A 19867-nucleotide genomic window follows, 5' to 3' on the forward strand; every position below is an offset into this window, starting at 1 on the left:
ACTTAGCAGCAGCAGCAGCAGACTGTAGCCCACCAGGCTCGTCTGTCCCGTGGGATTGTCCAGGCAAGAATACTGGAGTGGGTTTCCATGCCCTCCTCCAGAGGATCTTCCCGACCCAGGGATCGAACCTGTGTCTCCGGTGGCTCCTGCACCGCAGGCGGATTCTTTGTGATTGAGATACTGGGGAAGCCCCAAAGTCTCAGTGCAGCCAACAATAAATGAATAAGTAAATAATAAAAAAACTTTATATATAAAATAATATCTTTATTGTTTTCTCAGCTTGCAAAAGAAATATAGATTCATTCTAAGCAACTCCAACATTATAGAAATATACAACATGGAAACCAACTGCTGTAATCCAAACTCCCAGAGCCAAACACCCTGTTACTACACCAATGTGCTGGTCTAGGTTCCTTTAGACTCTTATTTCAATGTATAAACCAAAATACAATTTCATCCATACCAGTTAATAAATACACAGCAACCTCAGTTTTAATAGCTATGTAATAGTCTGTTGTGTTAATGTACTGTGATTTAGTAGATCAATCCTTACTTTGTGGGCATTTGAGCTGTTTTCAATTTTTTAGGATTATAAACAATGCCAGGATGAACACAATTTTTACATAAATCTTTGCAAAATATGTTTCTATAGGATACATTCTTAGAACTCTTTCAAGGAACTGACATGAAGAAATGATAGTTTTTCATTTTAATAGATATTGCCAAATTGCCATCATAAAGGTATCAATTTGCATCCTAACAGTATATGTAGGTCCCAATCTCCCTAGGAGTGGGTGGGGCTCTACAGGCAGTCTGTTCTGATCAGAGAGATTGCAGAACCTCCAAACCCTTCATTCAGTTCTGTGAATGTCTGTAGTTCACATGTCCCTCTGGTGTCTAATAAATTAACATGAAGAGCAGCTCGAAGGTTTGCCCAAAAAAGGCCACATTTATGCCTATCCTTGGGCCATTCCAAGTATGCTTTCTTTTCCATGAGAGCTTTCAGCTCAGGATATCTGGTAGGGATGCAGTAGAGTGGAATGGGTTCCAGTAAGATAAGAATTATGTAATCAAGACTTTCATGGAAGAGATTGTGGTGGGCAAAGTAGGGTTCATAATGGCACCATTCAGTCTGGACAAAGCTGGGAGACAAAACAAAGATGGACTTGTAACTTTTCTCAATGCAGTTTATGGTATCTTCAGTCATGCTCTTGCCAGGGTCAGAGTTTCCCTCATGAAGGCAAATCAGAACAGAACCATCTTCTTTCTCCAGACTGGGAATCAATTCATACTTCACCCAGGCAGAATCATGTTCACTGTATGAAATAAACACATGGAATTGGACACTTCTTTTGAGTTGTTCCTGAGTTGTCTTCCTAACCCTGAGCCATGTCTGAGTCCATTGATGCAGCATCCTGAGATACCAGGGCAAATCAAAGTGGAGGCAGCAGAAGGCCACAGCCATCCCCAGAACGAGCATGACAACCACAATGGTGACAATCAGCAAACCTGTGTTGCAAGATATTTCTGGAAGATGAACATCCTTTAACTGAGTCCCCTTTAGATTCAAAGGGTATTCACAGATGTATGAATCTGACCATCCAACCATCATGCCTTCTGAGTATTTTCCAAGCTGAATGAAATCTCTTAATTCACAAGTACATCGGAATGGATTTCTTCCTGCATTTAGAGTTTTAACTTCCTGGCAGCTCTGGAAAAAATCCAGAGATGAGCTGAGAATTAAGTTCATTTCAACGTTCAGAACTAAGAGTCTTCTGAAATGACTGCACCCAGGAAGATCAGTTAGAAAATTAAATGCAAGATTTAACTCTCGCAAAGATGTCAGGTGAGTAATCGCTTTAGGGACAGTTTGAATTTTGTTACTATTCAGGTCCAGTATTTGAATGTTTCTAGGCAAGCACCCAAAAACAGAATCAGCAAATTTGTTGAATGACAAGTTCATGGTGACCAAGGTTTCTGGCCACAAGCAATTTTCATCATTTTCATGTTGTAACAGATTTTCACTCAGATCTAAGTGCCTCAGGGATGTGTTGCTGGCAAAGTGACTCACTAAGGAAAGTGTCTCCAATTTATTGTCCTTCAAGATGAGAGTTTTCAAATGAGGCAATTGGATAGATTTTTTAAACACATCATCTGTTAAGATATTATTAGCGAAATTTAAATATTGGAATCTTGTAGGGTACACAGGGAACAGCATGTGAGGCATTTGTGCATCTGATATTGTCAGGTTTTCTATATCCATTTTGGTAAAAAGCAAGTAGACGCTCTCCTGGGGGATATTAAAAATTCTAAAATGTACATGTTCCAGTTTTATAGTTCTCATTACAGTATTTGAGTAGTCAAATGAATTGTGGTCAAGATAAACCTTACCTCCAAAGGTCACATGTTGAATCTGAAAGTACTCTACTGATGTATGCCAAACCAATTGGAAGATGAGGAAAAGATCGTCCCAGGATAAGTCAACTTTATTAAGTAACAGAATGGATGTCTTGGCATTTTCTAAAATAGGATTTTGTTGAGATTCATAACTCGTAAACTGGCTCTTTTGCAAATCTATATTGATGACTTCTAATATTTTTGAAGTTTTGATTCCATCATGCAAAAGAACCCAGAAATTTGTGTTCACTGGTAACACAATGTGAAGTCTTGTTGTGTTTAAGATGGGCAAGCTACCTTCTTCATAATGAGATAGAGTTCTCAATCCTAATAAGACGGTATTTAGCTGCAAATGAGCAATTTTCTGAAAATCTGATTTTTGTATTTTTGCCCCACTCAAACCTAGGGTTTCCAGGTGTGACATGTTGCCAGTTTCTACGCTGATAGGCAGAGTGTCAAAGTCATTGAAGGACAGATCTAAATGTCTGAGACCTGCCAGTGAGAACCAGGTTACACTCTTCAGTCTGTTGTTAGACACATCTAAGTAGCTTAACTCCTTGTTGAATTCAAAGGTCTTGATATCCAGCTCTTGGATTCTGTTGTGGCATAGAATCAAAACTTTCAGTTTAGAGAGAGAACGGAAATCTGAATGCTGGAGTTGAAAAAGGAGATTATAAGACAAATCCAATGTGGTTGTAATTGGGGTCAAGCCTTCAGGAACCTTTGTTAAAGACATGCTGGAGAAGTTGGTAGTCAATTCCCTTTCTTCGGGCAGCTCTGAAGCCCCACTACGCACAGACGTAACAATACTACAAAATATGTAAATGCTTCTGATATGTCTCATGGTAATTCCAAGGATTTTATCACTGGTTCACCTCAGATGAATTTTATCACACATTACCTCACATGGATGAGGAAGATGAATTCAAATCCTGGGAAGACAACATACCATTAGGTGGTTATGTGATTTGTTAAACCCTGTAGGACTTTTCTTTAATGCCAACATCTGATTATATTCACCAAGAATTTGGAATAGGGTCCCAACCCATTTACTGAATCTTTGACTTCATCTCAGAGCTTGGCTCACAGATTTCCAAGCCAGTTGCTGTGTTACACCCCCATCACTGAGAAAAGTCAAGATTCTCCAAAGGGAGATAGATACATCATAATTGGCAGACGTGCCTCTCACCCAGTTCAAACAAGGAACGGCATTGCCAGGTCATGTTCAACAATCCCCACCACCACCACCACCACTACATCCCCTTTCGATAGCCTGAAAGCTTTAGGAAGATTAAAAGAAATTTTTAAAAATTAAGACATTTTTTAAAGAGCAGTTTAAGATTTACTGCAAGATTAAAGGGAAGGTACAGAGATTTTTCCTTATCCCTCCTGCCCCAACACATGCACAGCCTGCCCCATTATCAACCCCCCCCCCCAATCAGAGTGATGCATTTGTTACAACTGATGGACCTACACTGATTCATCATAGTCACCCAAAGTCCATAGTTTATGCTATGCTTAATTCTTGGTGTTGTACATTCTAAGGTTTTGGACAAAGGTATGATGACATATATCCATCCTGTCTGGTAGCATCTCCAAACCATACTGACTCTCCTGCAAATGAGGCAGTGGCCATTTGATGTCTTTTTGGACAGCAGCTACCATCCACTGATATTCCATAGACTGACCCTTAAAACCACCGCCTTGTAAGGTAAGTGCTATCACTATTCAGCCTTTATAGGTATAGAATGCAGTACTTAAAGAGGTCCTGAGACTGCACCACAGCCACAAACTTAATTCATGGTGAGGGCAGAACCTGGGCTCTTAACCACTCTGCTATCTTGTCTTCCTAGGATGAGTCAAGATAAATCTGCTTTCAAAATATGCTGTAATACATGAATCATGATAAAATTGTATCTCTCTCTAGGTCATATTGATTCTTCAATGTTTCCTAAAACACAGTTCAAGAAATCCAGTAAATAAATCTGCAAGCGCCACCCAACTTAGGTTTTAGATCAGTTACTTATAAGGACTGACTTGGATTAAGCCATTTAGTTAAGGGCTGTCTTGTTGAGCTACTGTATTTAGGAGTCACTTGTAACTCCCTACCTATGTCCCATCTAATGTATTGATACTATTGCACTTAGAATGAAATCCAGACTCCGAATGCTGAACCATAGCATCCTCCATGTGTTGCTATTGCTTCCTTCTGGGATCTCATTTCATATCGCTCTTCTCTTGGCCCTCTGCACTCCAATGACACTGCGCCTCTCTTTGTTCCTTGGCTACATCATCTTGCCCTGACCTCAGCTTGGGATGCTCTTCTGTCATCCTTCCTTGGCCAGATCTTTCTTATTATTTAGGTCTTGGCTTAAAGTATATCTCCTCTAAGAAACCTGATTTGACCACTTAATCTAAAGAGGCCATTTAGACTAACTTGCTCTTCGTTCCCTTCATCCTATTTTATTTCTCTACAAAATAGAGCACTGACCACTATCTGAAACTTTTGTTCATTTATTTATTTGTTGACTACCACTCCCACCTCTCACACCCATGAGAGAAGGGGTCTGACAATCTCGCTCACCTCTGCCTTCCAAGCAGAGAGATAGTACCTAGTACATGGCATGTGCTCAGTAAATATACATTATATATATAAGTAGATTAATGATCTCAATATTGTATTTCTTAGCACAGTGTGGTATATAATATGCTCTCAAAAATATATATCAAATGAATTAATTGGAGTTATGAATTCCTGTTATAATGTAGTACATGACGATTAGAGAATGAGTTTAGTGATAGAAATTAATATGTCTGGGTTTAAGTCCAATCTTAACATCTCACTGGCCATGATAACTTAGATTATTCATTTAACTGCTGAAAGGTTCTCTTTTTTAATTTGTAAAATGGGTTTTGTGCAAAGGCGTTGAAGAGATACTATACATAAACCCCTTGGGCTTCCCTGGTGGCTCAGACGGTATCACGCCTAGCAGGTCACAGATGGTAGTGGTTATCAGGGCCAAGACTAGGGTGATTTCAGCACAGATTTTGAGAGGCACAAAGAAACTTGTTAATCAAGATAAATAATATTTTAATAAAAATTTTAAAGTAAAGTTAATGTAAAACCCACAATGAACAAAATATCAAAAAGTTTTTTCATAAAGACAGGATTAGTACTACTTTTTCCCTTGACTTTTCTTCTTCTCAGGCTCCAGTATGGCTTGTAGGACACTGGCAGTTTATAGACATTAAGATGATGAGGTGTTTTTAACATTATTACCTCAAAGAGTACTTCAGTTCCTAACAACTCATCTTAAGTTGCTACTATGTCTAGGAGCTAGAACCCTTGAAAAGTGCAGCAAAATCTAACCCACTTGCTTTATCTGGAATCCTGTAAGTTGAGATGTTATAGCTTTCATGTTTTACTTGTCTCTTCTCTTTTTCACCCAATAACACAATCTCATCTGAAACTTACTCTAAAGAAGTAAGCGGAACTGACTCTGAACTCTTAATATAATAGAAAGGTCCTCTCTCTCAGGCAATGCATATAAATTATGCCATTTCATTTAAACATTTTAAAAAGTAGGATATAAACTTTTGATGAAAGATGCAATCAATAAATACATTTTTATTATGGTCATGCTACTCTTACTGGGTGCTGAAAGCAGATGAAAAACAGAATGATCTTTTTTTAATAGCTTATGATTTAAAAGTCCAAGTCAAGAGACACCATAAAATAAAATGAAAATCGGTGGCTTGCCAAATACTTAATCTAATCCCTCTTTTCCAAATGATGCAAAAAAATGGAGACAGGGGTTTAAAACCCATCAAATATTGGAAGATCTTTACAAAATAAGAGTAAGAATGACTGACATTTTATGCATGTTTCCTGTTTCTCTGGTTCCCTGGTGGCTCAGAGATTAAAGCATCTGCCTGGAATGCAGGAGACCCAGGTTTGATCCCTGGGTCGGAAAGATCCCCTGGAGAAGGAAATGGCAACCCACTCCTCTACTCTTGCTTGGAGAATCCCATGGAGGGAGGAGCCTGGTAGGCTACAATCCCTGGGGTCGCAAAGAGTCAGACATGACTGAGCGACTTCACTTAGCAAACTTATCACTTGGAACTGAGATAAATGCTTTCCATACATTATTTTGTTCTATCTTCTCAACAACCCAACAAAATGATGGATATTTTTATCCCCATTTTGCAAATGGAGGAGCTAGAACCAGAGGTTAAGTCACTTGCCCAAGGTGAGCCAGTGAATAATTGCTAGAGCATGAATTTGAACCCAGACCTATCTCGTCCCTTCAGAATGCAAACCGAAGGCATTTCAGACTCTGAAATGAAATAGCACAGAGTGTGATTACCGAGACTAATTCCGTTGGCAGGGTTAGAGCTGCTGTGGTCTCTTCCTCACTTCCTACATACGTGCCTCTCTCGAAGCTATCTATGCTCTGCTAGGGGTCATGAATTTCAAGAAACCAGAAAAAGGAAACCCAAACTCTCAAGCAACTGCAGGACAATTCCTCAGATCAGCAGTGGTCAATACTAAGCCCAAGGTCACTCACTAGTCATTAAGGTCACTTCAGATTAGTATAGGCAAAATAATAAATACTAAAAATCTGAACAAGGCTACTTTCTTCCCATCTATGGAATAAGCATGAAAAATCTGAAAATCTAAATAAATCCTTTCCTCCCATTTTCTTTAGAAAAGACCCCACACAGCCCTTCTCTCTTTTTCATGAGTTTTACAGCAGTCAAAGCTAGAATTCTTACCCTCAGGCTTGCAGCGGCTCCACAGAGCTACAGGTATAGAAGATTCATGCACAGGACCAGAACTGGCTACAGAAGTGGCTGAATCAAGCTCTTTCTGTGACGCGTACCCTCCTTTGCCCTCTACTGCATGCTGGTGGCATTACATGTTGCATGAGTTCATACTATCTTAGGTTATTTTTTTAAAGAATTGCAGTGAAATACTGGTAGCTCAGATGGTAAAGAATCTGACTGCTACCCACTCCAATATTCTTGCCTGGAGAATTCCATGGACAAAGGAGCCTGGTGGGCTACTGTCCATGGGGTCAACTTGGACATGACTGATCGACTAACACACACATAAAGTAAAATTGCCAGTTTAGCCATTTTAAGTGTACAGTTTAGTGGCATTAAGTATGATACATTCACATAGCTGTTCAATCATTAGTACCATCCATCTCCAGTATATATATTCTATAGAGCCCTCTCATAAAATAAAAATAAAATAAACACTTCCATTTTTTGTGTCCAAAGACATATTCTTCCCTTTCCCAGAGCCCAGCATTTTTAAACATTTTACACTCCCAGTGAATGGGGAATTTTTCTTTACTTATGTTTAAATTTAATTTTCAGAAACAAGTCAAGCCAAGTTAGAAAACGGTGAATCTGGTCCAGACAGAATAAGAAACTTCCCCAGGGCCATTCTCCAGTAAGAGATGGAGTCAAGATTTAAAACTGAGTCTATCTGACTCCAAAGCCCCAGATTTTCACTACTTCAGGTGGCCAAGGGTTTGTATACTATTCCTTCTGCCCTCACCTGGAATTTCTAGAATCTTTAAATCTTTATTTGCAATTAGCAGTAAGAATAGTAAGTTCAGAACTGTATGTGCTGATATCTTTGGCTGGTGATTATTTTTTATTCCCTTCAAAAATATTTCCCTTTTTTTTCCTTCCTTTTTTCTCCCTCTCCTCTTACTTTGGGCTTCAGAGATATCTGACCCGATATTCTTCTACCTCTGTCTGTCTGTCTGTCTGTCTGTCTTTCTCTCTCACACACACAGTCAGTCACTCATATACATTTCTTCCCTCATGCCTTCCCCTGATCTCAAACTTCTTCGTGTCGTATTTCTGCCTTCGTATATAACTTGCAACCAACAGAGAGCTTTGGATTACCTCAAGTAGTGGAGGTTTATTTTAAAGACACTACAGAAAAAGAGAGAAAGAGCCCCCAGGAAGTGAGAAGGCTCAGCACCTCACAGCCAGGCTTCACAAAGACCTGGAACACTGACTCCCCAGGACTCCCTGAGGCAGCCCTGACGCCCACCTTGTCTTGCTGTACCCGTCTAAGTGGGCAAGGGCCGTTCTCTACTCTAGTTATGACTCAGCTTCTCTTTTGACTCCTTCTGCTTCACTTTGGACTCCTAGCTTCTCTTTACTGCTGCCTTTGCTTCTATTTCTTCCTACTTTCTGCCTTTCTCAGTGTCTTAAGGGCAGAGCTGGCCTCACTGTGTGGATACTTACCCAAGATAAGAAATCTGACTTGGCTCTTTGTCTCATCATCCAAAATGGAACCTCTCCATTGGTCAGAGGACCCCCGGACCACCTAAGAGTCTACAGGCCTATTTTCCGTCTTACCTTTGGTAGGGCCTAAGTCCCCAGTGCAGACCAGTAGGAAAATCACACGACCCAAGTCAGCCCACCTGAAGGAGCTGCTTTCCTCCTAAAGCTCTTGCAGTATAGCACATAGGCTGGTGTGGAAAATATGTTGTTTTGGCAGAGCTCCTCTAGTTTAATTATAAATATCAGTAAGAGAAAATAGTCACAAGTTTTTCCTGAATTTCTGAAAAAAAAAAAATCCTCACGTGGTTAGGGAATTCAGATTGTTCATCATTCATTTACTACACTCGATGAGTATAAGGAGGGGAGAAAATTTTAAAATTTTGCAAAAGCTGGGGTGTTCTTTTCCACTGAGCCACCAGGGGAAGTGAAAGTGAAAGTCACTCAGTCGTGTCTGACAGTGAAAGTCACTCAGTTGAGTCTGACTCTTTGCGACCCTGTGGACTACACAGTCCATGGAATTCTCCAGGCCAGAATACTGGAGTGGATAGCCGTTCCCTTCTCCAGGGGCTCTTCCCAACCCAGGGGGCGAACCCAGGTCTCCTGTATTGCAGGCAGACTCTTTACCAGCTGAGCCACAAGAGAAGCCCAAGAATACTGGAGTGGGTAGCCTATCCCTTCTCCAGTGGATCTTCTCAACCCAGGAATCGAACCAGGGTCTCCTGCATTGCAGGTGTATTCTTTACCAACTGAGCTATCAGGGAAGCTGGAGCCACCAGGGAAGCCCCAAACAAATAAGTAGTGGAAGCCTAATAATTTTGCAGAGATCTGGTTCCTTATTAGTAAGGACTAGAGAAGCACTGTCCAATAGAATACAGAAAGAAGGCAAGTCATATAAGTAACTTTATCTAGTAAACAAGTTTAAAAAGACAAAAAGAAATAGGTGAAATTAATTTTGATTATATATTTTGTTTACTCCACGACATCAAAATGTTCACATGTAATATAAAAAACTACTAACGTGATATTTTACATTCTTTGTTTCATAGAATAATGTGTATTTTACACTTACAGCACATTTCAATTCAGATTCACCACATTTTAATAACTCAGTAGTGACACATGGTTAGTGGTTGCCATAGTGAACAAATAGGGTTAAAGTTTTAAGTTAATAAATGGCCATGCTACAATTAAACAACAAACTGGAACTCTAATTCACCACAAAATATTTCCCGATAATGCCAAATACTGCTGTTTCTCTTTTCCTCACCTCCCTGCTTCCAGCTTTGGCTTCCTTTCTCAGCTAACCCTGTTCACTCTACAAATGATCCTGTTGTAGAAACATCTATCAGAACCTGTGTCCTCAGAAATTTATCCTTAAGGCTTTAGGGGCAAGAAAGGGGAAAAAAATCTATACCTCTATCTATCTATGATAGAAATATGTGTCTCTGTATATAGACTATATATAGACAGCCCAGGACAATCTAGATGAACATGATGAGCAGCTCATCTCCAGTTCCACATGTGGTGACATAAAATAATGAAGAGAACAATAACTGCAATAATAATGACATCATCATAAGAGCTGACATTTATTGACCTTTTGCTTTGGGCCAAGCACTGTTCTCTGACATTACACATATTAACTCATTTAATGCTCCTAACAACAGGATGAGACTATTTTACATCCAGGGCAACAAAGCAGAGAGGCATTACATAACCACTCAGGGTGGCTAGAAGGAGGTGGAAGAGGCAGAACCCAGGCTGCGGTAGCCTATCCCGGGAGTGTCCTCCTGCCCATTGTGCACTTCCAGCCCTGGAGTGAATAGCCAGACCCTGGCTTTCCACACATTATACCTCTGGTTTCTTAACAATCTTATAAGCGAGGTATGGTTTTTATGCCATTTTCCAGATGACGAAAAGGCAGCTGGAAGAGGTTGAAGAATTCATCCAAGGACACAGTTTACAGAGAAATTGAGCTAGGCTTTAATTCCAGGATGCATATGCACAGAACCCAGCTTCATAATACTTATTCTCTACTGCTTCCACCTCTAACAGAGACCTAGTTTTGTTCTCCTAAACCCCATTTCTTTTTTGTTGTTGTTGGTTGTAAAATTTTTAAGTACAGAAAAATGTAAAACCAGAAGCAAGCATCAACCACAGGCAAGTGCTGATAATGTTTTTGTATATTTTCATCAAGACTTTTTTTCTCTGCATATTTTAAACATATTGAAACCATCCTGTACATACTATTTGGCATCCTATGTTTTTCATTTATGTTTTAATATAAGCATTCCCTTATGTTAATGAATAAATGTCCTCTACATTTTTTTTTAAGTTGTGATAAAAAAAACACATAACACAAAAGTTACCATCTTAACTGTATACAGTACTTTTAATAATTGCAAAATATGTCACTAAATGAACCCAGCACATCCTTCCACTGTTGGAAATTTGAAGTGTTTCAAATTTTTCACTGTTAACAATAACTCTGCAATTAACATGAAAGTGAAAGTCGCTCAGTCGTGTCCAACTCTTTGCAACCCCATGGACTACACAGTCCATGGAATTCTCCAGGCCAGAATACTGGAGTGGGTGGCCTTTCTCTTCTCCAGGGGATCTTCCCAACCCAGGGATCAAACCCAGGTTTCCTGTATTGCAGGCAGATTCTTTACCAGCTGAGCCCCAAGGGAAGCCCAAGAATACTAGAGTGGGTAGCCTATCCCTTCTCCAGCAGATCTTCCCAATCCAGGAATCGAACTGGGGTCTCCAGCATTGCAGGCAGATTCTTTACCAACTGAGCTATGAGGGAAGCCTTGTGAAGAAATATTTGTTCACATTTCAACTATTTCCTCAGGATAGATTTCCAGAAGTGGAATTACAGGTCAAAGGCCGTGATTTTATACACACACAGACACATATATATATAATCCAAATTACTTGGCCCTCCTATTATCATGGGCTGTAATCTGTCAGGCTTCTCTGTCCATGGGATTCTCCAGGCAAAAATACTGGAGTGGGTCGCCATGCCCTCCTTCAGAGGATCTTCCTGGCCCAGGGATCAAACCTGCATTTTTATGTCTCCTGCATTAGCAGATAGGTTCTTTACCACTAGTGCCATCTAGGAAGCCCCACATTATCACTATAAAAACATGTCCATTTCCCTGCAGTCTTATTAATATTAAAAAACTGATAAAGATGGAACTATTTTAATCTCAATTTGGTCAAGAACCCTGCAGTGAAGCGTGAGGTTAGATAACTACAACCCTTCACTGACTTCTAGTTAATAGAAGAGATTGGAGAATCTGAAAGAGTTAAGGATTGGAAGAGGGTTTTGTAGAGCGCTTTTAGTATATTATGAATTCCCTCTTACCTCAATCCTAGGAAAAGGGGCTTCAACAGAACCACTTGGAAAGGTGGCCATGTGAACTCTGCCCTTAGGGGGACATATTGTAACTAGTCTTTAATTCATAACTGGAAATCTAAAGGTTTTGGCTAGCCACTCTAAGGGTTGTTGTTGTTCAGTCGCCCAGTCATGTCTAACTCTTTGCAACCCCATGGACTGCAGCATGTCAGGCCTCCCTGTCCCTCACCATCTCCCGGAGTTTGCCCAAGTTCATGTTCATTACATCGGTGATGCCATCCAGCCATGTCATCCTCTAACACGCTCTTCTCCTTCTGCCCTCAATCTTTCCCAGAATAGGGGACTTTTCCAATGAGTCATCTGTATGCATCAGATGACCAAAATACTGGAGCTCCAGCTTCAGCATCAGTCCTTCCAGTGAATATTCAGGGTTGATCTCCTTTAAGATTGACTGGTTTGATCTCCTTGCTGTCTAACGGACTTTCAGGAGTCTTCTCCAGCACCGTAATTCGAAGGCATCAATTCTTTGGTGTTCTGCCTTCTCACAACCGTACATGACCATTGGGAAGACCATAGCCTTGACAATACAGATTTTTCAAATAATGAATTTAGGCTTGGAAAGGTCAAGTAAATTATCCAGCGCCATTCACATATAAGTAATAGAGTCAGCATTACAATCCAGACATTGAGAAGCAGAGCTTACATTCACCCAATCTGCAATGTTTCTTCTCCTTTACATGTGACATCTTTCTTATTTGCCTTACTATTCATACATATTTGTTCACATTTTGAACTGATTCTTCATCTCCCAACTTGGAATTCTTCAGCAGAAGTTTCTACAAATACAGTTTCAAGCTCCTAGTAAACTCCTTAAGACCACTGACAAGATCAGTTATTTACATAAAGGATTGATCTAACTTCTCCAAGTCTTGAGTTTGTTAAATAAACTTTAACTGACTTTATGACTCCCTTTAAGGATTTTTTTTAGACTCACAAGAAGTAACCAGTTGAATTGTGTTCTCCAAAACTCTTCTGCTGACGTCCTAAACCCCAGTACCTCATAATGTCACTTTATTTGGAAACGTAGTCAGGTAGTATATTAAACTGGGTTGTCAGGATGGGCCATAATCCGATGTGATTGGTGTCCCTATAAAAAAGGGAAATTTGGGCACAAAGAGGCATAGAGGGAAGACCATGTGAAGGAACACAGAGAGAGACAGTCATCTGTAAGCCAAGGGGAAGAGGCCTGGAGCAGATCCTTCCCTCCCACCGCTTGAGGGAACCAACCCTGCTGGAAACTTGATATTGGATTTCTACCTTCCAGGACTGAGAGATGATACATTTCTGTTGTTTAGGCCACCCAGGCTTGGAACCCTACCAAACTGATGCGTGACTAGTACTAAGCAACTGAAACTTGGTTGTGAAATCTTAAAGTTCAATACAGGAAGGGCAATCATCCTAGAGAAAACAGGAAAATCCAGCTCTAATGACTGTTGCAACATCCCTTACAGAACAAGCGCGTTCATACATTTTTAGCATATATTTCATGGTTTTAATTTGCTTTCTACTATTAATTCTCATAGAAGTATAAATGATAACTTTCATATAGCCCTATATTCTAGTCAAGACTAGACTAGTCAATCCCTAGACTTCTAGTCAAGTCTCCATAGCTTGACTTTCAAACCCCTGACAATATGATCTGTTTTGAATAATTAAATTTATTTATTTTTATTTGAAGGATAATTGCTTTTCAATATTGTTGGTTTCTGCCAAACATCAGCATCAGTATGAATCAGCCATAGGTATACCAATGACAACATGATCTTAATCTAACTGCATACTTATATTTCACTGTTGCTTTTCATAAACTTCATGGTCCAGTCAAATTAAGACAACAGTCCCAGAACAGGCCTGGGTATTCCTATCTCTTCTCTATGCATCATTCTATTTAGAATGGCCTTTCCATTCTTCATCTACACATTGAAAAATCCAAAGTTTAAGTCTTCTTTCAAGGCCCAGAGGGAAAACCATCACTTGTAAGATTTTTTTCACTTAATCTAAATGGTCTCTGAACTTCCACTTATATTTTTGTCTCATTGACTTTTATTTTAATTATCTGGATACATGTAATGTCCTATGATTGATTGTAAGTTTTTTAGGGCAAGAAACAACTAGTATATGTAAGTGTTACTTGGGTTTTTCCTCCCAAAAGTGAAGACTTAAACAAGAGCTTTGTGTATAGGTCATTCATTTTGAAGAAGTAATCTTGGGGCTCCAGAATTAGGGGCCTGAGAAGAATGAAACAGGAAGAATAGAAAACCATCCAAGAGTGAATTATTGACCTGGTTACTCCTGCTGCTGCTGCTGCTAAGTCGCTTTAGTCGTGTCCGACTCTGTGCGACCCCATAGACGGCAGCCCACCAGACTCCACCGTCCCTGGGATTCTCCAGGCAAGAACACTGGAGTGGATTGCCATTTCCTTCTCTGATGCAGAAAAGTGAAAAGTGAAAGTGAAGTCGCTCTGTCGTGTCCCATTCTTAGAGACCCCACGGACTGCAGCCTGCCAGGCCCCTCCATCCATGGGATTTTCCAGGCAAGAGTACTGAAGTGGGTCGCCACTTCTCCATGGTTACTCCTAGGAGTGAGTAAATTTCAATTCCACTGGGGATTCTGAGGAATGGTCTAGACTATGCCTCATTTAATGGCTCCCATCCCTTTAGAGATCAAGGATCTCTTCAAAGGATACACATCCAGTACATATAGTTTTGTACATATACCAGAGGGGCTAAGCAGGTTTCTATAACCATCATGTAACAGCGCTACTAGTGACATTATAAGGCATAAACTGAGAAGTAGGGTGCAGCTATGACAAGGTGCAGCTGTGACAAGTCAGTCCACACCTGTCTAGAACTGGCTGTCATACAGTGCGACCGATGAAGGTAGAAAATAGCTGATAAAACAAAGCTGAGCAAAACATCTGATAAAGTCCATTCCTTGCACTGCTCCAATCTGTTCTTACCCTATTTAAGTGGTTTTCCAAAAGATAGGGATGCTGTGTATAGAAGCGGGACACATTGGCTCCATTTCTTCTTATGATCAAAAAGGCAAATGAGCTTCTGCATTCCAGTTTAGATAACTAGGATCTCAGCAAGATCTCCGGCCACAGGAAACCAGACTCAAGTTCCATTTGGCTTGAAATGTAACATCCATCGTTTGGGACCCTGAGACAAGTAGGCAACTACAAGTAGTTTATTTCAGAGGTGATCTCGGAAACACCCTTGGAGGAATGAGACTATGAAACAAAAAGAGAAAGAAAGCCAATAAAGTCATTTCTACCATAGAAAATCAGGACTTTTCCATTCTACTGGGAGATTCGGGGAGAAGGTAAAGTAGACCCCAGGTTTGTCCCCCCAAAATGGGAGAGAAAGCTGGGTTATTTATCTGTCAATTCACTTTCCAACACTGGCTGAGGGAAGCTTCCAAGGACAACCTCCAGCATATCTGAATTGCCCTTCATGTGGACCAAGTGGCTTCTCATGGCCAAGAAGAAATTCCTTCGGGTGAAGAATCTCTAGCATTAACAATAAACAGCCTTCAACATGCAGAGAAAAATGCTGAATGGAAATGAGGAGGACACAATCGCTTTAGAAATCTGCTATAGAAACCCAAGCACAAGCTGTAAACAAGATTGCCAGGAGAAATATCAATAAACTCAGATATGCAGATGACACCACCCTTACAGAAGAAAGTGAAGAGGAACTAAACAGCCTCTTGATGAAGGTGAAAGAAGAGAGTGAAAAAGCTAGTTTAAAACTCAACATTCAGAAAATGAAGATCATGGAATCTGGTCCCATCACTTCATAGATGTGGGAAACAATGGAAACAGTGACAGACTTTATTTTCTTGTGCTCCAAAATCACTGCAGATTGTGACGGCAGCCATGAAATTAAAAAACAATTGCTCCTTGAAAGAAAATCTATGACAAACTCAGAGAGCACATTAAAAAGCAGAGACATACTTTGCTGACAAATGTCTGTCTAGTCAAAGCTATGGTTTTTCCAGTAGTCATGTATGGATGTGAGAGCTGGACCATAAAGAAAGCTGAGCACTGAAGAATTGATGGTTTTGAACTGTGGTGTTGGAGAAGACTCTTGATAGTCTCTTGGACTGCAAGGAGATCCAACCAGTCGATCCTAAAGGAAGTCAGTCCTGAATATTCATTGGAAGGACTGATGCTGAAGCTGAAACTCCAACACTTTAGCCACCTGACGTTGGAAATATACTTTGGCCAAGAACTGACATTGGAAAAAACCCTGATGCTGGGAAAGATTGAAGGCAGGAGGAGAAGGGGATGACAGAGGATGAGATGGTTGGATGGCATTACTGACTTGATAGACATGAATTTGAGCAAGCTCTGGGAGTTGGTGATGGATAGGGAAGCCTGGCGTGCTGTAGTCCATGGGGTCGCAAAGAGTTGGACATGACTGAGTGACTGAACTGAACCGATAGAAACCCAGCTACAGTTGCAAAAGGCATGCAGTTTTCTACCACTGACCCTGATTGGCACACAGGAACATATATCAACTGAAGTTGTTTGAACAGGTGCTTCTCTTGATTACACGATAAACTCACTAAATTCAGTCCTAGCAGAGAAATAGATGAATCCCTTTTGTGTTAGAAATTAACTGATTCAATTGAAATTATATCATGAGGAACTGGGGCCTGAAAAGACATACACACTTTTAAAATTAATTATATATAATTATTTTATTTTTGGCTGTGCTGGGTCTTGGTTGCTGTGTGGACTTTTCTCTAGTTGTGGTGAGCAGGGGCTATTCTCTAGTTGCAGTACGAGGGCTTCTCACTGCAATGGCTTCTCTTTTTACAAAGCATGGGCTATAGGGCTCACCGGCTTCAGTAGTTGTGGCACTTGGGCGCTGTAGTTGCACTTCCGGGCTCTAGAGTGCAGGCTCAGTAGCTGTGGTGCACGGGTTTAGTTGCCCTGCAGCATGTGGGATCCTCCCAGACCAGGGATCAAACCTGTCTCTCCTGCACTGGCAGGCAGATTCTTTACTGCTGAACCATGAGGGAAACCCCATATTTTTATCTACATCCTAAATTCAAAACCATGTTTATATCCATGTCGATGCAAAATAAGGTCACTGTTAGAGCTTCCAAAATCAGCAACATTTTCCCAAACGCAGCAGGGGATAAATTTTAAATCTCCGTGTTAATGTATTTCTGCTGCTTTTTCCATCAGTTTAATATTAATGGATGCTCTTAGGTTAGCCCAAAAAAGTCCGTGTTTACTCTTCTCCTTGGGCCATTCCAAATAAGTTCTCTGTGCCATGAGAGCTCTTAGCTTGTGGTAGCTGCTAGGAATGGAATACTGTGGAATGGGATCCAGCAAGATCAGGATTAAGTTATCAGATCCTTCATGGAAGAGATTGTGGTGGGCAAAGTAGAGTTCATAATGGCACCATTCGCTCTGGACAAAGTTGGGAGACAAAACGAAGATGGATTTGTAACTTTTCTCAATGCAGTTGATGATATTTTCCACAATGCTCTTGCCAGCAACAAAGTTTCTCTCATGGAGACAAATTCTTATATCTTCTTTTTCTAGGTTAGGTATTAATTCATTCTTCACCCAGGCAGAATCGTGCCCACTATATGAAATAAAAGCATGGAACTGGAGAGTTCTTTGGAGTTCTTCCAAGGGTACATTCCTGGCCCTGCGCCGGGTCTGGGTCCACTGACACACCATCCTGAGGTACCAGGGCAGATCCAGGTAGATACAGAGGACAGTCACAGCAACAGCCAGCACCAGCCCAGGGACCACAATGGTGATGATCAGCAGAGCTGTGTTGCAGGATAGCTCAGATACCTGGAAGTCCTTTAGAGGGGTTCCCTTGTAGCTTTCCGGATAGTCACACTTATAAGACTCAGGCCAGCCCTCTACCACGTCACTTGATACTTGGCCTATACTTTGGATGAAGTCTCTTAGCTCACAGGAACATTGGAATGGATTGTTCCCCGCTTTGAGGGACCTAATCTTCTGGCAGCTCTGGAAGAAATCAGCTGATGGATTGGAAATTGAGTTATAGTCAATGATCAGTATGGAAAGGCTGCTAAAGATACCACATCCAGGAAGGTGGGCTAAAGAATTGGAAGCAAGGTTGAGTTCTTGCAAAGTTTCTAGACCAGTGACATCTTTAGGGATGCTCCTTATTCTGTTATTGTGAAGATCAAGAACCTTGATCTGAGGAGGTAAACATCTGAAAACAGAGTCAGTAAGTATATTTGAAGACATATTTAAACTTAATAAATTTCTGGCCCAAGGGCAATTTCCTTCACTTTCATCATACATCAGGGAATTCTGGCTAACATCCAGTTGTTGTAGAGACTTCATTTCCTGGGTCATATGAACTATGTTTACAAGTTCTTTTAACTGATTCTTTTGTAGGATAAGTGTCTTCAAATTAGCCAAATTTGTACAGTTTATGAAAACTGTGTCTGTTAAGAGATTATTGGAAAAATTCAAATACAGAAATGGGCTAATTTGGGATGGGCAGACCATGTGGACCATGTGTGCAGCAGACACTGTGAGATGCTGGATGTTCATATTTGACAATATTTTATAGACATAACCTTGTGGAAGACTGAACACATCATGGACAACTTTGTGTATAGACAAGGCCTTCAGTGAAGTGTCAGAATAATCAAAATCTCTAGAGTCAAGGTAACCTTGTAGTTTCACATTTGAAATGGAGAAGTACTCAATGTTTGTACGCCAAACCAACTGGAGGATCGTAAAGAAGGAATTCCAAGTTATTTCAATGTTGTTTAAAGTAAGATTTGATAACCTTGAGTTCTTTTGAAGTTTTGACAGAACATTTTCGAAATAAGGACACCCATTATCATCAAGCACACATTTGATATTAGACAGTTCCAGACTCACTGTGGTGCCGACTGACACGTCCAAAATAAAATGGAATTCCTTTCCTGTGGGGAAAACAATGTGCAGACTCTGTGTCTTAAGGTCTTGAAGGCTCTCGGCATCTTCTCTTTCCCCATAAGTATCTCCTAAGACCAATAAAACCTTGCTGATGTGCAAATGAGTGATTGACTGCACACTGGATTTCTGTAACTGTGTGGCACTCAACCCCAGAAATTCTAGTTGAGACATGTTGCCAAACTCTTGGCATATGGGCAGGGCATCAAATGGATTAAATGAGAGGTCTAAGTGCTTGAGGTTCAGAGTAGGGTGGCAAGAAATCTTCTCCAAATTGTTGTGGGACAAATCCAAGTATTCCAGTTCCTGGTTGAATTTAAAAACACTCAAGTCAAGATACTGGATTCTATTATGAGAAATTATCAAAATCTTCAGCTTTGATAGTGAGAGGATGTCAGGCATCTGAAGCTCAGAAATATAGTTGTATGATATATCTAAGATGGTTGTTTCCAGGGATAAGTTTTTGGGAACATAGGTGAGACCTCTTTTTGACCTGTCAATTAAAAATTCACTTTCATCAGATAATTGAGTTCTGATCTCAAGTATTAATATAAAGATGATGGCAAAATGGAAGATGCTAGAATTTTTTTTAGTCATTTTGTAACAGTAGACATTCCTAAGGGTAGTTGCTATTCTTCAGAGCATCTGGATACAGTACAGATCCTAGGGGTAAAAAAGTCAGCATTAAATGACTATATTAAATTAAGCATGACTGACATTAAACATTTTTTTACTAGAGACTCATTAAATTAAAGCTACATTCTTGGGAGTCACACAACCTGAAA

The 19867-nt window shown here is 40.3% G+C and overlaps 3 protein-coding genes across 9 annotated transcripts in view; all 3 read right to left on the reverse strand.

Annotated features, from left to right (window-relative positions):
• Positions 1-249: 249 nt before the first annotated feature.
• TLR10 (toll like receptor 10) lies at positions 250-7382 on the reverse strand. Its single transcript, XM_027544262.1, has 2 exons — positions 7174-7382; positions 250-3329 (listed from the first exon to the last, which is right to left on the reverse strand). The coding sequence occupies exon 2, from the start codon at positions 3239-3241 to the stop codon at positions 803-805; it is 2439 nt and encodes an 812-aa protein (XP_027400063.1). The 5' UTR covers positions 3242-3329; positions 7174-7382; the 3' UTR covers positions 250-802.
• A 6768-nt stretch (positions 7383-14150) lies between these two features.
• The window catches only part of TLR6 (toll like receptor 6), a 43730-nt gene continuing 38013 nt past the window's right edge, over positions 14151-19867 (reverse strand). For 4 of the 7 annotated variants that reach the window (XM_027544266.1, XM_027544267.1, XM_027544264.1 and 1 more), the window contains one exon: positions 18910-19745. The gene's annotated coding sequence lies outside the window, so the exon portion shown is untranslated. Of the gene's footprint in view, positions 15363-18909; positions 19746-19867 lie in introns of those variants that run through there. The other 3 variants (XM_027544271.1, XM_027544268.1, XM_027544269.1) reach the window with 1 other exon arrangement.
• On the reverse strand, positions 17059-19723 carry TLR1 (toll like receptor 1). Its single transcript, XM_027544272.1, has one exon. It carries the CDS (start codon positions 19677-19679, stop codon positions 17301-17303), a length of 2379 nt encoding a protein of 792 aa, XP_027400073.1. The 5' UTR covers positions 19680-19723; the 3' UTR covers positions 17059-17300.

The sequence above is a fragment of the Bos indicus x Bos taurus genome, chromosome 6 (assembly GCF_003369695.1).
Source record: "Bos indicus x Bos taurus breed Angus x Brahman F1 hybrid chromosome 6, Bos_hybrid_MaternalHap_v2.0, whole genome shotgun sequence".
Lineage (NCBI taxonomy): Eukaryota > Metazoa > Chordata > Mammalia > Artiodactyla > Bovidae > Bos > Bos indicus x Bos taurus.

What these genes read in the sequence shown, in the direction of transcription:
- TLR10 (XM_027544262.1), bottom strand. Translation starts at nt 3,241, where the DNA reads ATGAGACATATCAGAAGCATTTACATATTTTGTAGTATTGTTACGTCT.
- TLR1 (XM_027544272.1), bottom strand. Translation starts at nt 19,679, where the DNA reads ATGACTAAAAAAAATTCTAGCATCTTCCATTTTGCCATCATCTTTATA.